At 45.7% G+C, this 21,542-nt stretch overlaps 2 protein-coding genes across 7 annotated transcripts in view; both read right to left on the reverse strand.

The window, feature by feature from the left end:
• The window catches only part of DNAJB14 (DnaJ heat shock protein family (Hsp40) member B14), a 27,900-nt gene extending 12,320 nt beyond the window's left edge, over positions 1–15,580 (reverse strand). For 2 of the 6 annotated variants that reach the window (XM_037380009.1, XM_037380016.1), the window contains exons 1-2: positions 15,215–15,573; positions 8,993–9,170 (exon numbers count right to left, since the gene is read on the reverse strand). In XM_037380009.1, coding sequence (XP_037235906.1) covers positions 8,993–9,170; positions 15,215–15,347 — 311 coding nt within the window. In that variant the 5' untranslated portion in view covers positions 15,348–15,573. Of the gene's footprint in view, positions 1–1,784; positions 1,905–8,992; positions 9,171–10,410; positions 10,566–13,103; positions 13,234–15,214 lie in introns of all 6 variants that reach the window. The other 4 variants (XR_005103167.1, XM_037380029.1, XM_037380022.1 and 1 more) reach the window with 4 other exon arrangements.
• A 1,498-nt stretch (positions 15,581–17,078) lies between these two features.
• LOC119144575 (histone H2A.Z) lies at positions 17,079–19,444 on the reverse strand. The gene is made up of 5 exons (XM_037380078.1): positions 19,268–19,444; positions 18,719–18,796; positions 18,216–18,329; positions 17,627–17,756; positions 17,079–17,473 (listed from the first exon to the last, which is right to left on the reverse strand). Exons 1-5 carry the CDS (start codon positions 19,268–19,270, stop codon positions 17,412–17,414), a joined length of 387 nt encoding a protein of 128 aa, XP_037235975.1. The 5' UTR covers positions 19,271–19,444; the 3' UTR covers positions 17,079–17,411.
• Between the last annotated feature and the right edge of the window lie 2,098 nt (positions 19,445–21,542).

Here is a 21,542-nt window from a genome sequence, read left to right on the forward strand (position 1 = left end):
TGGGGAAAAAAAAAAACCCACACCAAAAAACTCAAGAAATGCCAACCTGTTCTTCTAACCCCCAAAAATGTGCCTCAGAGTTTCCTCCCATTCACAACCAGTCAAAGTCCCACAGTGGGCAAGCCTCATGGGAAAAGCAGGAATGGTGGTTGTCAACCAGAAAACATTCAAGTCAGCATGTGATCCACCACCACGATCTGCTTAGAGCCAGTCATCAAAACCAGAGCTACTTCCTGATGAGAAAGTGCTGGGAGAAACCTGCCCTGTGGGTCATATAGCACTTGCTCTCCAAAGGGACTGAAAGCAATCACCCTCCATGCAACAGCTATCCTGAACCTGGTCCGCAAATGAGCTACTGTTACTTACCAAAGTGTTTCTCTTAGCAAGCCTTTGCTAGTGACTGCTTTGTTAAACAAAAAATTCTACAAATACACAAGCACCTCTATTCCAACATTTCTCATTTTGTATGAAGCTATGATTTAATATTTCAACCACATCTTATATCAAATCACCCTCATACCCTGCCCTGCTACCCCAGGCTAAACAGCCAGCCTCAAACAAAGAAGCCTTTGTGAATGTGACAGCCAGCCCTGACTTTCCCTTGCCCGTTCTTGTTGGGATGGGCACACTCACAGCAACACTGCCTGGAACAGACCTGTAACTGATCCTCCAGATCATTTACATTGCCCTCCTTTCAACTGCACAGGATCAACACCGAGATACCTAACCCCTGTTCACTGTTTAGACCATTGCCATTTCAGATCTCAACCAAGTCAGCGTGGGCTCTTACAAGCCTCAGAGGCAAGCATAAGCTGCAAGTAGTCTGCTGGATAGCCTGAGGAGCAGCGCTGCAAGTAACTTCATGGGGAATCATATGGAATACATGTATACAAATGGCAATGTTGCAAAGTTTAGCAGGACTTTGAATGAGGCAGATCAAGCTTTAAATATATTAGATGATTGTAATATTGCAATTAGATGATTGTAAAATTGCAAATGCACAGGGGCCAAACACCATACCTAAGCCTGAAATTCTCAGCAATGACCTTGTGCTATGAAGCCCTTGCTACACCCTGCCATTAGACAAGCACTGCTTTGCCACTTGGAGGCAAAAAGCATCTGGACTCTAAGTAGCTAGCATCTGGTTAATGCAAAGTTTCCTACAGGAAGGGAGTTAGTGACTTCTGCCAGGAGGCCCCTTGCTGAGCACGATTCAGGACAATCGCTACAGGGTAACCGCTTGCTCTTTCCCGCCTTAGCAAAGTCCATCCGAGTTCTGCACCAAAACTTGTACTGCAGCAGCTTTTCACTGGGGATGATGGGACAAGCAAAGATGGTTAGAAAACACTTGTCAGTATTTGTGATGTGCTCCTGAGAGGCAACACTTTCATACATCACAAATTCAACCTGGTAGGTCAGTTTATAGCAGGACAAACTGTAGGGGATCACCAGGACAACCTACCAGATCCTCAGGTCATACATGTGCTGTGCAGTCACCAGGCCTCTCAAAAACTGGGGGAGCACACAGCCCACCCCACCAGGGCCAGACATGCCACATCCCTCCTCCACCTTTGATGGGGATCACAGGCTTTCCACAGCATTTCTCTAAGACTTAAGTCCTATTCCCCAAAACTGCTACTGTCCTGATAAGAAATTTCTCTCCAGCTGCTGGGAGCTGTTGGAAGCCATGGCCAACCCGATCCTTGTCCCTCAGCAGAAGGTGACCATTTTGGACACACTCCTCACCCCTTGCCTTTAGCAGACTGACGTCTGACAATCCTCACCATGCCTGGAGCATTGAACTGTCCTCTGGAGATCTGTCACAGGAGGGCAGATGGATGGAAGGAACCATCCCGTTTCCACCCGACTCCCATTGCAGGCCACACTTCATTGGTCAGCAGAGACTGGGAAAAATTAAGAGTAAAACCAGTGGAGGTTTTGGAAAAGGCTGATCACTGATACTACTTATGGCTTTAAACTACACGTAAAAGCCCTGTCCTGCAGCAATCCCGGCAGAAGCAGCTCACTTTCTGAAGGCTGCCTTCAGAATTTCAAATAGGTTGGTTGGTTTTGCTGCACTTAAGGCACTGTAGTCCTTAGTGCTAATCTTGCATATGTAAACTCCACACAGATGTTTCTCTCTAAAATTGCAATTTACATACCACTTGCTTATTGACTGTCACTTTAGTAGTGAACTGGTTTTTTTTGTTGTTGTTGTTTATTTCTGGCTCATTTGAAGTTTGGAGCTTTCACTGTTAATTGCTTTGGGGTTTTGTTTTTATAAGAATTGCTTTTCTTATGTTTTTCATTCCTAGTTGGATCACTTCTGTATCTGAATTACTATCCAAATTATTTCTGTTTTTTAGCTAATTTCTGTCCTTGCTGAATTGTTAGTCCCCTGCCAGAACCTTGGCAGTATCCTTCTGGTTAACAGATGTGCTGGCTATTTTAGGATGGCACGTTACTGGATGCTCCTAAAACAATATCTGACTTTTAGAGAATAGACTTCTCAAACAGCATGAGGACAAGCGATAGCCTATATTCATCCACAATCTGTTGACAGAGATATTTCGTCATGATTTGCAAAGCTCCGCTATTCCAGCTTGCAGTTGACAAGCCACCTGCAGTAGAACTGGTCAGCCAGCTCCTCTCCATGCTCTGACAGCTGAAGGCAGAGGAAGCCCTTCAGATCCTGTAACATCTGCTCTCATCTGCAGAAATTCTGGGGCCATGACCAGCGGTTCTCGTGTGACCACAATATGATGTGATCCTACTGCTGTACTTCTTGTTTCCCTTTTCAAATCTACAATTCAGATTAGGTCAGCATCAACAGCTTTTATCAGGTTAACAAAACCTATCAGAGATGCTTGCATTTCTGTATCAAATACCTGGAGTGATCCATAATCATGAAGTTTTGAGTACAACTAGGTACTTCAAAGGGCCTTCCAAAGCCTCCATCTACATGCACAGGGACATCCCAAAAGACAGATAATTCAATCACAATCTTGAAAAGTTTCTGATGGGAGCCGCAATTTTTTCTCCCAATCTGAAGTAATCTGAACTGAGCAGTGATGAGTATTAGTGACAAAGAACTGAGCCAAAGGAAGGTACACTGACTTCTGATCCCAGAGTTGAGCAGAAAAACACAGTAAAATGCAGTTTCTACATAGGTCAAGTTTCCAATGACGCCAGGGGGCATCTTGTAGCTGAATTGGGAATGTGTTAGTCACAATTTGGATGACAAGTGTGGTCTGCAAAAATGCTCTAGATGGGAAGAGAATGTCACAGTGTCGTCAAGAAACCCCAAGCTGGTACCAGCATATCCCTAGTTTCTGGAATGAATGCACCAGAAGTTTCAGATGTCTGTTTTACTGATGGATTCAACAATACATTAGGGTGCTTGTCTTAGTACCTTGCTCTTGGATAGAACTGGCCAGTTTGTTTCTCCTGTGTGAAATTACATGAAATATTCAAGGCTGTGTTTACATCAGCATATTTTTCTCCAGATTTTGTCTAAACTTTTATTTCACCTATAGAAAGTGTAGATTAAAGGCAGGAGATTTCTGACAGAGTCCACCATATTTTCTGTGCCACATTTCCATGACAGGTGCTCTGACTGCGATTTCCACCTTGACTTTCTCAACCATTCAACTGGATACAACAATTCACAGTAGTTCTAGCAGCCTAATTAAAGGCATGCCCTCATTTCTTATCTTTGGTTATTTTTTTTCCATTTTAGCACATGTTGATTGCTCTTATTATTCCGCTTTCAATTAATTATCTTCTTGACCCCATGTTAAAAATGTAATGATGTATCTCTATTTGCTGAATTTGCAGAAATCTCAGCAAAAGGCCTGGAAAAAGTCAGTCACACAACTTACATTCCTTCTAGTTTGATCCACGAAACGTGTAGAGGCAATTGTTTGGTTTACTCCATGAATTCAAATCAAGTTGCTGATTATTCTCAACCACTACTGGATGACATTTAATCCTGCCTTGGAACGTTCCCACAACTCATGCCTCGGTTTGTTTTGGTTTTAGCTCAGAGATCCAAATACAAAATTTAATTCCTGTGCTTTCTTCTGAGGGGCAGGCACCGGCAGGGCAGAAAAAGCAGTATTCCACCACAGTTTTCACAAGATAGCAATCCAACTTCTGCATACTACTAAATCATGGCAGTTATCTTTCAGATGTCAAAAAGGTAATATTGAATATATGTTACAAGTTATTTACAAAAAGAAAAAAAAAGACATCAGACACCATATGAATTTTAAGATCATTTAAAGGGAGTCTGTTTAACATGTACAATCCACATATATTTATCTCCAAAACTACTTTTTTTTTAAATCGTGTAGTAGATAACTGATAATACACACTTCACAGCATAAAAAGGGAAAGATTAACACACAGCAGGCAAATTATGCTTTTTTATGTTTTAATTTCATGCTAGTCCACAAAATCTTTCCAAAGTGTCTGCACACTTAGTATGAGTAGACAGGTATGATGAACAGAATATTTGAAAGTAATGATGAACTCTTTGATAACTGTAATCCTGATCAGCACTTCTTCAGTTAAGTGAACTAGATGAAAAAAGTTTAGATTTTTTCTTACACAAATGTTTCATTTCTTTATCTCAGAAAAAAATTCCAATAACCTACACCAAACAGCGAAGGAATTGCTTTAAAGCAAAGACACAGAATCCAAAAGCAAATTCTCCCTTTTCCTCATGCACACTATTTTTGTGCATTTATCTTAAGTAGACATTCAGACAGCTTTCAATTGCCTAGAGACTTCTAGGGCACTTGCTCTAAAAAGATGTAAGTCTACTGTGTGTCCTAACATATATCTGCTAGTCTCCTGTTAATATATCCTATATGCAACTCACCTAAAGTGTTAAGGCAACTTGATCCAGCCCTCAGTGACAAGCCAAGCACCATTAAGAAAAAGATGCATATACTACAGATGGTATTTTCAAAGCATTTCAATTCAAAAGTATCAAAGTGCTTTCGGACATCTCAAGCTTCAAACTCTCACACTGAAATAGTGAGCACTGTTCCCACAAAGAACATCCAGTACTTATGCGATCAGTGGAAAGACACTGCATCTTATGCTTCTCCCTGTTGAGCAACTTGTTTGCAAACTCATGTAATGCTCTGAAGAAATGTTATGGTAGCTTGCTAGTGATCAGTGTCCCCTGTGTGTGCAGAAAAAAATAAAAACAGCATAGAGGTGCTTGTTTATACTAGTACCTACTCACATTACTAGAGTAACCCTGATGAAAATTAAAGCAGTTAATCTAGTTATACTGCTCCAAGCATGTCTCCGCTGTGCTTCTTAAGTTAATTGTCACAAGCAAATTCAAGGTAGTTGGACAACTCCAGGAACACTAATCAATGATCCAAGTCAGAGGATCCAAGTAGGACACTCCCTTGTCCTACTGATCACTAGAGCCTATAAAAAAAGCAATGGAAATGGCATGTGTAGTTAAATCAGGAATGCTTTCTCTCAGGCTATAGTCAAATTACTAATACAGAACCAAAAACTCCTAGAGGGAAGAATACTTGAGGATAATGACCACCTTTCAAATCATAAGCATACAAAACATATTTAGTTTGACAGAGTAGATTCATGGGAAGATTCAGAAATTATTAAAAATTGAAGATTTTGCTACCTTGCTATCTAGAAATTTCTTTCTTACAAGAAAAAAATCAGACAAGAAACACTATTTAAAGCCACCTCTTCTCACATGCATTTATTTAACCAATTCAAAATTCTGAAAACCATTCTGCTGTGGTATGGCAGAAGCATATGGTGGTGACAAGCTCTACTCTCTAAAGAATATCCCTCCCCAGAGGGGCATGTTTCATTTAATTGGAAAAGTCTGGGGCCTGATTGAAGCAGTAATATATGCAGCCTGTCATGTTTTCAACTAGACAGCTCATTCTCACTGTGGTTTAAACATGAACTTTCCCTCAGCTATCATCACTGAACGTGTTATATTTTTCCATTAAATTTTAGCCCACTGTTTGTATTTAATCCTGTTGTCCTTGGAAAAGTGCATGGTTTTTTTAATTCTTAACCACAAATTTTCTAAGTGGTGTACTGATGTCACTAACTGACAGCATGACAAACTTTTCAAAACTTCCAACAAGAACTGGAGACTTGCTCTGTTGATCACTGCACATCTAAACCAAAATTCAGTGTCTCTCCAAAGGTTTATAATCTGCTATACTAAAGCACGGTAGCATTACTCAAGCTAAAGGTCAAGATACTGTTTTAACAGTTGCTTTTCAAGTGGTATGTAAAATGCAAACAAACATGGGTTTGTTGTGCGAGCTATTACAATTGCTTACTTGCAAAGATCTGGGTAGGTTTTAAAACCCCAAATTTAATATTCACAAAACAGATTGTTGAAACAGGTACTAAAGAAGCAATGTTGCATCAAAATTATCCTTAATGTGCAACTTCTCTAACCCTAACTCTGCTTCTGATCTCAACAAACTGCATTAAGTTTATCTGGTATCCAGTGAATCCCTTCAAGGAAGTAATACCCAATGCCATGAAAACATACCATGGAGGAAAGTTGGCTCTACATCATTTTACTCACAACAAAGTAGGCAACATACTTTCTGGTAAAACAAACAAAAACCTTGCAGGGAGCCTGATGTCAAAGCAGACTGCAGCTCAGAATGCCATGTCACAGGTGAGTGAACACAGCCTTCCTTCTAGCAGCTTTCTGATTATGTGTGTGGTGGTTTGACCCTGAGTGAATGCCAGGTGCCCATCAAAGCCACTCTATCACTCCCCTCCTCAACCAGACAGGGGAGAGAGAATACAATGAAAGGCTTGTGCGTTGAGCTAAGGACAGGGAGATTCTTCAGCAATTACCATCATGGGCAAAACAGACTTGACTTGGGGAAATTAATTAATTACTGCTGAAATCAGAAAAAAACACCTTTCCCGCACCCCTCCCTTCTTCCCAGGCTTAAACTTAATTCCTATTTCTTTACCTCCTCCCCCTGAGTGGTGCAGGGGAACAGGGAATGGGGGTTACAGTCAGTTCATCACACGTTGTTTCTGCTGCTCATTCCTCCTCACACGCTTCCCTGCTCCAGTGTGGGGTCCCTCCCGTGACAGACAGCTCTCCATAAACTTCGCCAGCATAAGTCTTTCCCACGGACTGCAGTTCTTCACACACTGCTCCAGCGTGGGTCCCTCACATGGAGTGCAATCCTTCAGGAACAGACTGCTCCAGTGTGGTTCCCCACAGGGTCACAAGTCCTGTCAGCAAACCTGCTTCAGTGTGGGCTTCCCTCAGGTCACAGCCTCCTTCAGGCATCCAACTATTCTTGTGTGGGATCCTCCACAGGCTGCAGGTGGATATCTGCTCCACCATTAACTCCATGGGCTACAGGGGTACAGCCTGCCTCACCATGGTCTTCATCACAGGCTGCAGGGGAATTTCTGCTCTGGCGCCTGGAGCACCCCCCTGCCTCTCCTTCCTCACAGACCTGGGTGTCTGCAGAGTTGTTATTCTCACATGTTCTCGCTCCTCTCTTCCACTGCAGGTTTTTTTGTGCAGATTTTTTTTTTAACCCCCTTCTTAAATATGTTATCACAGAGGCGCTACCACTGTCACGATTAGCTCGGCCCTGGCCAGTGACAGGTCCATCTTGGAGCAGGCTGGCACTGGCTGTGTTGGACATGGGGGAAACTTCTGGTATCTTCTCACAGAAGCCACCCCTGTAGCCCCCTGCTACCAAAACCTGGCCATGCAAACCCACTAAAATGTGTTACATATCTTAATGTGATGTAGGCCTCATTTTACAGAGGACTTCCTTCTGGATATTTTGTCTCACATGCATGTGCGCACACACACATATTATGCATTCATTTTAACAGCTAGTATTTCAATGCGGCCAAAAATTTATACACTTATTCAGGTTTTACCTCAGATGTATAATGAGGAACGATAGCATTAAATAAGCAGAGATGATAGCAAATAGCAACACCAAGAGAATAACCATGCCAGAGATGCTGCTGTCTACCTGCCTGAATGCAGAGGTGCTGTAGCAACAAAGAAAAGCTACTTTTTCCTCACTGTTAACACAGCTGAACAGATCACCGAACTTCAGTAAAAGATCCCAAGATAATATCAACAGCAACATATATTTCACACATGCATACAAAAAACCAAACCACCACACACAAATTTCTATTTTGCACACAGTTCATCCAATCTACACAAACAAGGAAATGATGACTTCTTGATTTCCCTTCTTTGAGCTCCCTTGAAAATATCTGAGCTAAGCTTATCTGAAAATACAGGTGGGTTTTGAAGTATGCAGTTTTAGAGTGTCTGTATCCATATTTCTCTAGCAGAAATCAAGGCACATATCAAACAGTATTTTTCTCACTCCTACAGCCAACAAGTGTGTAATGGTAACACGAATAAAGAGTTACATGCCTCAAAAGGACATTTTTATTAATCTTTATTTCTTTTTGCACATCCTCCTTTCCTGATGTTGCCCCACCTTGTACTTCCAGAACAAAACAATCTTAACACTGGTCTAAGACCAGCCTGTACAACAAGATTAGCTTAAAAATAAGCTTTAGGAGTGAGCATGTATCTTGAGCATAAAAATACTCCAGAACAGAACAACTGCCCTGCAAGTTGTACTGTAGAATTTTCATCACTTCTTCCATTTACCATGAGATCTACTTAAGAACTATTTTGCATATTACCTTTATATAAAGTACCTTGATGGTTTAAAGAGAGCAGCAGCAGCATCTTTCTTGCAGAAAGTGACAGTGTCTCATACTGTGTTTAAACACAGCAAAATTCTCCTCTTCCTTTTAGTCACAATTCAGTACAAGTAACCCCTCTCAGCTAACCTCAAATTTTCTGTTGATTCTTTAGATGCTGGAGCTGAAAGTATAAGGATATAATACACAGAATGAAAAGCAGTGATGTATTTAAGCAAGGTCATACCTTAATACTCCTTCCATTTGGTCTTTCGTGTAGCCTTTTCCACTTTCACCTGCACAAGATGCATTGCTCTCCTTCGTGCTATTGGGCTTACTTTGATCATTGCTGCTACTCGCTGGTTTTCGGCAGTAAGTACCTCCCCCAGCAGTACTTCCATTCTTCATAATAGCTTCCAACAAAACTATAAAACAACAGCATATCATAGTATCATTACAGGCATTAGTGATTAAGTTTAGGATCTCAAGTATCTTAAATGGGAGCACTACGTGACAGAAGACTAGCTGCTACATCCTCCTGCATTATCAATCATCACTTTGTACCACAAACGTTTCTGAGGCCAGTCTAGCAACTGCTTTTCATGGCAAAACTATGGAAAATATTTCAAAATTAGTGACTGGGCTCCCCTCCATATCTGCCAAGGTAATTTAATACTTGAGAGAATTTGTCCAGTGTCCAGGTCCTTCATTTCTAGATGTTTTTTAGAAGCACTGAACCCATGCTTTGGGGTGAAAACATCAGAACACCTGAATAAGCAACTGTAAATCGAAAAAAAGAATTAACCTAACACTCTAAAGAACCTGGAAATGATTCTGTACAGAGACCAAGCCCATCTCCAGCACATTTCAGTTGCTATAGTACATACCTATTCGTAGCCTGAGCCATTAATGGCCACAAACTGATGCTCTATAGCCCCTTCCAAGCAATACCAGCTGAAAATCAAACTAACTGTTGAAATGCCACAAGTAAATCAGGACCAGCCAACTACACCCAACTCTTAAGACCTGAATCTTGAAAACCAGCGTGCTTTTGCTAGATCTTGAAATCCTTTTTCCTTCCATAGTCCAGCAGATCTCAATTCAGCAGTTTTAATAAAGCGTCAGACAATAGGTCTTTTTGGATATAAGCCTGTATTTTGGGGTTATCTGTCTTACCAATAAATCAGAAGCAGTACTATTCAAACTTAAGGGACTGCACACAAAGCATAATGTAGATCAAAGATTATCAGTCTATCTTTCCTGAAAAGAGATCTCTTCAGAGCAAAATGGCAAACTAATAGGCCAGATTTGTTTCATAAACAACTGAGAATTACTAGCTGCATAAAAAATGCCCTAACAAAAATTTCCAAAGAAAAATGTCCCACTCACTGTGAAAGTATGTTATAGCTTTACTGTTAAAAAACCATTTTCTTCTAGAAGCTAGTGAGTAGAATCCTGAAGTATTTTCTTCCAAATCCAATTCAAAAAAATCCTCCTCTGACTAGCATGGTCTCCCTTAGAGCAGCAGAAAACTGGGATCCTACATATCATAGCTCGTATCTCACAGAAGCACAGGAAAGAGAAGAAAGCAGAGCTTTGTTTAAACGGAAGAACCCTTCCCTAAGATGCGCTTCTTAAGACTCTCCAGTATTTGCTTTTACTTACCAGTTTGCTTATTACCCACTGGCCACAGCAGTCTGAAGTACTGCAGATGAATAGCTACAGTGAGCCCGAACAAGAAAGTCAGCTGACTTCAGTGCTGGTCCTGTGGTCGTGCCTGCCTCAGCAAGACTTATCAATTGATCAGATCAGGCATTTTACTGCAGAAATAAATGACTAACACTTAGATGCTGAATTGTATACTGAGGGAATGTTTTTCACTACAAAAGAAATGAAAAGAGGTTCTTAAACAGGAGAGCTATAGTTGCATTATGGATTACAACCGAAGCGCATATCCAAATATTTGCAATAGTTAAGTATCATCCATTATGGCATTTAAAGTTCTGAGGCAAATGAAGTAATAACAGCTCCAACAAGGAGATTGTGTCTACAGGCTAAGAACTAATCAAGAATAGAGACTTGAACAGACAGTGTCCTCAGAATCAAGCCTTTTCAGCCCAAATGTGCTCCAGACAAGTGATAACAGAAAACAAAATTATTCTTTTTCTATCCTGTGCCATTTGATATTTAGTAATAATATCACGTGGGATCCTATCAATCATGTGACCCTGCCTTACCCTCTAGAAAAAAAATGCTTACTCAACAGTTTTATAAATCCTGCCTTTATATTGGTATTGCTGTAGAAATTCCCCATCCCTGCACTAATGCTTGTGCAAAATCAGTAGTAGCAGTAATGGCAGAAATGCAGATACAGACAACTGTCTGCATTCTTAACACCCAGTGGCTCTTCATAGCAAGTTTAGCTGGTAAGGCTTTTTAACTAAATGGTTTGGCTGCACTATACTTTCAACATTACTACTTCCTAATCACCTTCTCAGAGCTCCCATCCCCGTAATGGAGCTGCACTGCTGAGAACACAATGCAGGACAATAAAAAAACCAAGCAAAACCAAACCAAACCCACAAAAAAAATCCCCAACAACCCCTCCCCCCACCCCACCCAATCCATAAGTGCTAACTTCTTAAAATAGCAGAACACAGCATATACAAACCAGCTATTGCTCTATGTTGAAAAAGAAAACCATACAAAGGGTCTGGAGCCGTTGTTTTCTTCAAATAAAATATACAGTTCAGATATTCAGAAGCAACTTTCACTCTTCCATGAACTGCTGGTGGTAAAACTTACTGCTAGAACTGTAGTACTAACAGCATATTAAAGAAAAAATTCACTGTTCATCTAGGTATTTTAAAGACAGACATACAAAGAACCAAAGACTTATTCTGTTAGCAGGTAAGACAACAAATCTTATCTCCTGTGTCTGAAGGCCCTCCTGTGTGTACCTGCTGCTGAATGAAAGATGCTTGCACTGCATTTGATTCCATTATGCATTGAACATGACCCCCACTTTCACTAATGGAAGGATTGTTTAATTCAGAATTCGTACTAATGCAACAGCCTAAAAAACTAAGCTCACATACTCCTGAAAAGTTTGTTGTTAAAGGCAGCATCAGAAACAGTTCAAGAAAATCTTAAGAACCACTTGAAAAATAGTTGTCCTTAATGTAATTTTCCGCCTTTCACTCCAAACAGAATGGCATGCAAGTTTGAAAAGATCTTGTCCTTTGTTTCTTTAAACCCACTTACAAATCTTTTCCAGACAAGCAATTAGTTTCCATTCAGTTGCATGATGAATCATTAGCAAAAATCATAATTAAACAATATTTTGAACAGCTGAATTGTAAAACGTTTTCTAGCAAAGTGTGATGTCAACATGAACACTGGTACTATGAAGTCATTAGCTAAGTACCATTAAACGAGCACTGACCTTACATTTCACACCATTAAAGCCTTAAAATAGCACTGCTGCAGTCAGCGTATTCCAGGCAAAGGCTTTGTTTAGCAAAACTAAACTTCACTGATGATTGAACTAGTGCTGAATACACTTTAAATGCAAATGTCGCCAAAACCAAACCACACATAGTACTGTTTTAGAAACAATAGTTAAAACATGCTTCTGTCCTTTTATAACATTTTACAACATCAGGAGGAAGAAGCTCCCATTAGTAAAAGATTGAGTGCTACTGATTCTCATTGCTTTTATTGTGAAATGGTGGGCAATTGTAAAGATAACAACCTACAAAGAACCTGTGACTTCAGTGAGAAACTGGTATGAACGACCTTCTAATACATACCTCGAAGAGAAAATGAGTATGGCAACAACTAGGGCTGCACCATATTGTCCTATCACCACATAAACCCAAGACATTATGACTGTAAAATATGGATCTGTGTTAGAACTAAGAAAGCTTACAAAACCTTAACTGTTTCCTTCTCTTTGGTATGAGATATGACACATTTTTAATTATCTGATTTATGAATTACTGCTGGTTTTTTCCCCAAGTGGATGCTCCACTTAATTTATCTGAAGATGACAATGAGATAACAAAGCAGTCATTTTGTTTGCTCTTAGTGTGAAATGCCAGTTCTAATTTATTGCACACCTTCCAGTTCCTGTCCTGAGAAAAGGACATTTTGTGTCCTTGCAGCTTACTACATCTTTAACAGGGCTATTTATGTGCCACAAAAAGTTAAAAACCCCAAACATATATATATGTTTTCAATGAGTTGGTGTTGTTTTGGGAGGAAATGGGATGAGTTGAAAAGAATTACCAACCTCCACAGCTTGAATACTGAAGCAGAGATACTACAAATTTAGAGAGTCCCTAGTTTCTAAGTACCTAGTTCAAATCAGGCCTAGGGCCCGATTTTTTCAGTGGTATTAGGGCATCTGCAATTCTCATTAGCTTCAGATGGAGCTTTAACTGCCCACCAGTTCCACAAATCAGGCCCTTGTTTCAAGCTGTATACCTGAAAAAACGAAGCACAAACAATTAGCCATCACTAATGCAAACGGAGCGAAGTGACTTACTTAACATCACAGAGAAATTCTGTGAAGCATTTAGTTTCAGTACACAGTTCCCCAGATTACAGTTCACTACCAGAAGACTACCTTCTTTTCACCAGATCTGCACCTCATTTGTGACACACTTTGCTAATTTCCACAGTGAATAAAACAAGTGTCCTACAGACAATAGCCTAATTAGCCATCTATTTCTTGCACTGAATACTTTACAGCTGGTTATGTAGTAGCAGTCCTACTTAAAAGTAACAAAACCAACCTAACACTCAAAACATAAACCAGATTGAAATATCTTTTTTTTTCCTTTTTCTGAAAGCTACTATAAATCCTATTTTGGAGGTGTAAGATGGTAATAAGCTGTGTGTAGACCAAGCTATTTGCTCTCTTTGGCGGAAGCAGCTGAATTGGAACCTCCTCAACCTTCTTGCCTCCTGACCAACACAGCTTCCAGAACTCTGAAAGTATTTTCATGCATGTTATCTTCTGAAGCCACAGAAATTTAGGGGAATATGGCAAACTTCTGCTTGCTTTTATTTCAGAGAAGTATGTAATGTTGCAAGGATATACACAGTGCCATGTTCTTGATCCAATGTAATGGTTACCTTTTCCAGGTGATCTACCAGCAACATCCATCCTGTCTTGCTGTAAAAAAATGAAAGAGCCGAAAAAACAACAAACCTACACACACAAAACCATATACTATCAAAAAAAAAAGCACTGATGACACCTTTAGTTATTGTTTGCATCTCAAAACTAGTCAGGAGACAAGAGAGGCCAAGAAAACATTCACTGAATCTACTCACCTGACATAAAGGCTTCACTACAGAATAAAATACAGCAAAGAATGCTTCCCGTCAGGACTTTACCCCAAAGTCATGTTCCAAAAATGGAAAATGCTGAGGCCTTTAAGTCAGTACAGAGCACTTAAGTCCTTCCTACCCCTTCCATGGCACAGACAACGTGAGCGAGAACCAGAGGAACGCAACAGGTCACTGCTACGTTTAAAGGTATTTTGAGCCAACTTCTAACACTGTGACAGAAAGACTCCAAGGCAGGTAACAGCTCCGCATACACTGAAACCTTACTATTGCCCATTTTAATTTCTAAACACTTTTTGCTAGGAAGATGCTAATTATTTTTCAAGTTTTAGCCAGAAGTGTCTGAAGTGCCAATTAGGTCATAGGGGGAACCACCTGTCCTGTTTTCTCTAGGACAGTTAAACCCGTGTGCAATTCCTATGTCGCTACTGTACAATCAAAAGGGAAACAAAAACAAAACAAAAAAAACCCAAACCAAACGACAAGTAAAACAGAGTATTAAGACACTGCCCAACCTGGAGCAGAAGCTTTTATTGCAGGCTGTCAGTAAGGGGTAATTCAGTGACAGGCAGGGACGCCAACCCGGCCTGCCTCGGCCTGGTGCCTGAGGTGTCCTGCCGGTAACCGGGTCTAAGCCCGGCCTGTGTGCTGCGGGTACACCGGCGGCGACAGGCGGGGGGACACGCAGGCGGCTGGGCCGGCCCAGAGCAAGCCCCTGCGGCGAGCGGGGAGGTAACCCCGCTGCTGCCCACAGCCCGGCGCGGGCGATGGAAACCCGCTGGCCCGAAGCGCTCCTCCCGGGCACTTCAGCCGTCGCTCCGGCCTCCCCTCCCCGCGGGGCCGCGCACCGCCAGCCGGGCCGCGGCCGGGGCAGCGCCGTCCCCTCATGGCGGGAGAACGCACCGCCGCGTCCCGCTCGCTTCAGCGCCTCGGCTCACGGACCCCCGGGGCACGGGGACGCACCCTCCCCCGCCCGCCCGCCCACCCACCCGCGGGCACCGCCGTCCCCCCTCGTCCCGACGGAGCAACGCAGCAGAGAAGCAGGAGAGGGGAGGAGGGGCGGCCGCGGGGCCGGCGGGGCGCCGAGCGCGAGGAGGGGGCCGGGCTTCACCTCGGGCCGTCTCGGTCGGGTAGAGCTTCTGGGCCTTGCCGAGGAAGCGGAGGGCGCGGTCGCGGTTGCCGGCCTCCAGCGCCTCCCGCGCGATACCGATGCACTTCTCGGCCTCGTCTCGGTTCCCCTCCATGGGCTTCTCCTTCCGCCGCCTCCGCCCGCCGCAGCGCAGAGAGAAGGGGCCTGAAGCCAGAGCGGAGCCGGGCAGGGAAGAGAGAGGAGAGAGCGGGCGGGCGGGCGCTCCCCTCACGCCGCAAGGTTCATCCCGCCGCGTCGCTCCGCGCCGGCGGTACCGCAACCCCAGCGCGGCGCTCGGCTCCGGCAGCCAGCCCGGCCCGCCGCCTGCTTCCGGGGCGCCGCCGCGCATGCGCCGCCCCGCGGGCCCGGGGCCCCGCCGCCGGCCCCGGCAGCCGCCTCGGCGGGGGCCACCGCGCCGCAGACAGTACCGGGCTCGTTCCGGTCGTTGGAGCCGCCCCTCACCGGCGCGCCCGCGGCTCCCCGCCGCCGTCTGGCAGCTGCCCGCGGGAGCCGGCTGCGATGGAAAAGTACCGGGCGGGCGGCTGCGTGCTACGGCTGCACTGCGGCCCGCGGAGCACCGCACCCCCGGCCTGCCGCGACCGCCCTGGAGCCCGTATGGAGCGTGGGGGCCATGCGTTGTCGTTCTTCACAGCGCATTAACCACCCTTTAAGGTACTCGTTAGCGCCCTGTAACTGCTCGCTATAATTAAAGACGTCAATTACATCCTGCCAAGGACCGATTTGCTGGGAGGAAGGCAGTCAGGTGCTGCTCCAGCGAAACACCGCAGCTCCGGAGGACGACTGCGGTTAGCACAGGTCTAATCAACATTACAATCTAGGTCAACACCTTCCAGCTACAGTGCTGCAGCAGGGATTGGTACCTGGAAGAGGCTACAGAAACAGAAGAGCCTGTTCAGTGCAGAGGCAACTTTATTCGAAGTATTTCACTGCTGGAGGAGCAGTTTTTGCAACGTACAGAACTTGCTGCCCCCAGCCACAGAACCAGTCTTGACAGCCTCACCAGAAGGATGAGGTTTCCCTTATCACAGCAAGGGGCAGCCCTGCTCTGTAAAAAATGAACTTGCAGAAAAAGAAGCACAGCTAAAGAAGCTATCACCAGAACCCCCCTTTAATCTCCTGCTCCTGAGGATGCCACTGTGTGGCAGATGTTGACGCTAACTTTAATACTCCATCCTTAAACTCCAAGTTTGGGCCCTCATCACTTCAGACTAACAGAAAGCAAGTGCTTCCCAATGCAGATCCCTGCAGCCAGCAGAGGTAAAGCCCACACATGGAAAAGCCACACAAAAGCTGTCAGACTGCTACCTCAGAAGCAGGTTTTAGACTAGACTCTTTCTCACAACTCACACATTATGAGCCAGCAGAGGCAGCTGCAGTGCAGCACCTGCTTTTATCAAGTCTCCCCATGGTATTTTACATGAAACAGTAAACCGGGCCAGGCTCTACCATTAAGAAAGCAGCTGAAGTTCTGAATTTTCAACACCCATTCATCTTACAGGCTTCCTCTGCCACAATTGACTCCTTCCCTCTAGGAAGGCTGACATCAAGCACACCTGCCCTGCTAAAGGCAACCATCACACTACACAGCACATTCATTTAGCAAGAATGTAACTTTGCACGATAAAACCCACATGCCATTTCACTTGATACTATTTACCAATGGCAGCTACTCTAGAACCATTTCCAGATACTCCAAGCACAGGTGGTACAATTGTCACAGTTGCATATTCTTGGAACTGTTGTCAACCACAGAATGAATGACTCTTCAAGGGCTGTGTAGTCGAGACCAAATTTTTCAGTATTATTTAGTGGACAAGAGACAATCAGTCTTGACATAACATTTATTGAATATTTCCACTCTAGTGGATGAAAAGTCTGTACAAAACCAAACATTTCCTTTACTTAAACCAATCTAAAAACAGTCAGCTCAATCAAAACCCACTACAAATACAATAGCTTCTTTGAAGCCATGGTAACACTTAAATACGGTTAAGACTTCAATGCAGAAATTTGGTTTGTTAGAAAGCTCAAGGGAGCCTTAGCTTCTCAAAGTTACAAAAAGGCAAAATTGTGTTTCACAGATACAGTCCACTGGAATCACCAACACTGGACAATTAAGTACTTAAAGTCCTGAGATAACAAGGAATCCTGGTATCCTTTAGACAGTTTTCTGTTGTCCTTTCTTTCCAATGAGAGACTTATGGATATGTGGTATTACACCTAAGAAAGAGCAACAATTAAGACCATGTTATTTCTCTTCAATAGTTTTCCTAAAATTTGCACTTCAAATAAATTGACAGCATTAAGAACCTCTAATCTGTTAAAGAGTTCTTGCCACCCAAGTCATCACAAGTTATCAAGCAATTTACATACCACCACCAGCAATTGTTGCCTTAATGAGAGAATCCAATTCTTCATCTCCTCTAATTGCAAGCTGCAAGTGACGGGGAGTGATACGTTTCACCTTCAAGTCTTTGGATGCATTTCCTGCCAGCTCAAGAACCTGAAGACAAGACCATCTTTAAACCGAGTTACATAAATCAAGTGAGATCAAATGCATGGCCTTGGCTATTTTATACCAAACACATTATTTGTGACACCAAGACAGCAAGCGATGCCTCTTTTGAAAGGGTTCCTCCTTTTCAGCTCTGCATTGAGTATCCCCAAGAACAGAGTATTTCACAGCAGATATAAAATGTGCCATTACAGCATGTTGTAAAATACTTTCAGACTTCCATCTTTCCTGTAATTCACAGCAATTTTGTCTGCACACATTGCAGAACAAAAGGTCCCACCCATCCTATGCGTATTTCATGGTCTCCTGATGATGCATGCACTAAAACTGGCTCAAAACAAGTGAAGGGTTCAAAGTCCGGTCCAAACTGGCAAAATACAGTAGGCTGTGGTTATTATGCCAGTTTGGAGTTGACCAACTTGCTTACAGTCCTTGCAGGAGCTTTACCTCAGCTGTCAAGTACTCCAGGATTGCAGCGCTATACACTGCAGCTGTGGCTCCTACACGCCCATGGCTGGTAGTCCTAGACTTCAGATGCCTGTGGATGCGGCCAACAGGGAACTGGAAGAATAGAAGCATGAACAGGCTGTGATAACAGAGACAGAAAAAGAAAGCCGCTACTCTAAACCACATGCTGCTCAACAGAATCCCAGTGGCAGAAGTACAGATGACATTTCACTAGCTGAGAAGCCAGCTAAGAACACTGTATGCCAAGTTCACATCAGCAACTTCAAAATTCTAGCCACAAGCAACTTCTCTTCCCTCCTGCAGAGATATGCAGAAGGTCTAAACATAGTCAAGCCAGACATTAACACTCAAGGATCAAATGGATCCTTACACCATTCTGGAGGACACACTGACAGCTGGCTGTGCAGATTTCACAATACAACCCACCATGAGGTGGGAGGCCAGCCTGGCTTTCATTCACCCATGTCCCCGTGCCTGCTCACCTGCAATCCAGCCCGCTGAGAACGGGACACTGCTTTGGTCTTGGTCTTTCCAGAGTCCTTCCCAGCTTTCCCACCAGCCTAGCGGAGAGAAGAGGTGTCTAAGAGCCACTGCACCCGCCGCCGGCGCTACATCCGTCACCCCCTCCCACCTCAGCGACACCGTACCCGCGAGGGACAGCGGTCAGGGCTCGCGCTGGCACCGCGCCGCCCCACCACGCATGCGCTGCGCCCCCTCCGGCCCCGCCCTCCCGCGGGGAGGCACGCGCGCCTGCGCGCTGCCCGCTACACCTAGCGGCACAGGCCGCTCCCGGGCGCATGCGCAACCGCCACTCCCTCTCTCCGGCGGCACCAGTGCGCGTGCGACACTGCTGGCCCCCCCCCCCCCCCCCCCGCCTACCGGCAGGTAACGCGCCCACCGGCGCGCGCCGCCGCGACGGCGGCCCCCTCCCCCGCGCGCGCTCCCATCTGATCCCAAGGGCCGCACCACCGCGATCCCGGACTCCCCCGATAGCCCACCCGCGCCCGAGCGGGCCCCTGACGGCTCCTCACCATCGCGAACCGGAGCGCTGCGCCGCGCAGGCAAAGGAAGAGAGCGTCCCGCACGCACGGAGCCCGGCTGACAGCACCGACCTGGCCCGACCCGCCGCGATTCAAACTGCGTCCGCTCCCGCCTTCCCCCAGCGCTTTATAACGGCCGAACGTGCCTGCATCCGGGAACCCCAGCCTCGCCCCCAGCCAATGGCTGCGGGCGGGGGCGGGCCGCTCTCCCCCAGCGACAACCAATGGCCGGGTGGGGCGGTGCCGGCCTCGCAATGCAGGTTGCGGGAGAGGCCCGCCCCTGCTTAAAGCGACAGGCGCCTACCTAGGGCAGCAGTATGACGGCCTAGGAGACAGGCGGGAGAGCCGAGCCGGGGGCTCTGCCTGCCCCAGCGCCGAAGGCCAACGGCAGGGCCCTGCCTGGCATCGCCCAGTAGAGCTTCCCGGCCCGAAGCCCCCCCTCCGCTCTGCGTTTCTGTCCCGTTATTTCCGGGAGACGGAGGCGCAGTCCCCGCACGTCCCGGCCTGGGGACGCGCTCCCGCGGCGCCGCTGCTGTGTGGGGTGGCGCGGGGCGCCTCCCGCGGGCTGCTGCCGGGCGGGGCAGTCGCCTTACGACTCCCGATAACGGGTCTCACCCTCAGGGCGCTTAAGTCTGACTGAAATACAATATAAAATCAAACACCAGCGTACCTGGAGCGGTCTGCGAGCCGGAGCGGCCTCCCGAGGGGCAGCCGCCCGGCCGTCGCCTCAGGCCGCGGCCTCGGCGCCCCGCCAACCGCCCGGCCCCAGGGCCGCCCGGCCGTCGCGCGCCTCCCCCCAGCGGCGGCGCAAGGCCCGGGCCCTGCCTGTCGCCCCTGCCCCGGGCCTTGCGGAGGGGCAGGGACCCGGCTGGCGCTCCAGGAAGGCGGCGGCGGCCGCTGCCGCGCAGGCGGGGGCCGGCGCGTCGGGCTCGGTGGGATCGGCGGCAGGAGGAGCGGTTGTCTGAGGTTGCCCGGCGCCTCGACTCGCTTCATGCGGGTTATTTACTGCCGGGTCCCATTCGTGTCTCGCTCTGCCTCGCCTTTTACTCAAGCTGCTTTAGGCTCACGGCGCTGCTGCTTGAAGCCTTCCCCAACAAGGTTAATTGACTTGGTGCACAAAGCACCTCAGAAGCAGCCTGAAGAATGTCACACCCCGGCCTTGGATGAGGCGCGATGGCACGGCATTAGTGAAAGCTCGGGGCTGGCCCGGGCCGTTTGGACGAGGCCGGAGCTGCGCCCACTCTTCATGATGCTGGGGGTGGGGAAGTGCCAGCACGGCCAACAACTCCACACATGTGCACTGGTCTTTATTTTTACTTCCATCTTATGCAAGAGATGCGTGATTACCAAGGGCAACCCTGCCTCAGCCCCATTTGTCTTGCTGGGTATTTCACAAACTATGGTTAAAAACTGTTAATCATGAATTTGGTTCCAAGTGTTACATTTAATTAATGCAGCGCAGATGCCCTCTGCTTGGCCACTTCAAACCCCTGCCTGTATTACCCTGAAACGAAGCCCTAGCCGCATTTTTTGTTGTTTTTTTTTTTTGTTTTTTTTGTTTTCAGGTGCCATTTTCAGTACAGCATCATTATTTCTACTTTAGAAAAAAAGCAGCCTAGCCATTAACCTCAGAGCTCAGCTGGGGGTGTTGTCAGTTAATGCACCTCCTTCAACTCCAAAAAAGTGACAATTCCTTGTGCTCATTCAGAACACCGTAAATCTCTGTTATCTGAGAGATACACCATTCATCTGTGATCAGGCACTGACCTCAGGGGGAGACCCTGACCCTCCAGTGGCAGAACAGGTCTTTAGAGGGAAGACTAGCTCGATCTGATACGTGCTTTACCAATTTAATCACAAATCTACCATTTAGTAGGCCATCATGTGTGTTTTTCCTCTACCTGGATATCGAAGGGTCCCAAGCATGATGAGTACTCTTACAGACAGACATTTAATGGGAGGTAGAGCTGAGGGCATAAAGTTGTGAGGATACTCTCATCGCCATAACTTTTCTACTTTCTTCACGTCTACAACATGTAAAATAATCAGAGCTGTAAAATAGGAGGGTATGTTCTGATCCCTAGAGCTCCACTTCAAGGTATTGCCAGCTTCTCACTGAAACTGTAAAGATTTTAAACTTTGTGGCTCTCCTGCTCCTACAGCTGACTCCAAATACTTGGCTGCCTGGTTGCCAAGGACCCTTTCCTGGAGCCTCCAGCCAGCCCAAGGCCACAGCATCAATGCCTCCAACACCAGTTTCAGTTCA

The sequence above is a fragment of the Falco rusticolus genome, chromosome 1, assembly GCF_015220075.1.
Source record: "Falco rusticolus isolate bFalRus1 chromosome 1, bFalRus1.pri, whole genome shotgun sequence".
Taxonomy (NCBI): Eukaryota; Metazoa; Chordata; class Aves; order Falconiformes; family Falconidae; genus Falco; species Falco rusticolus.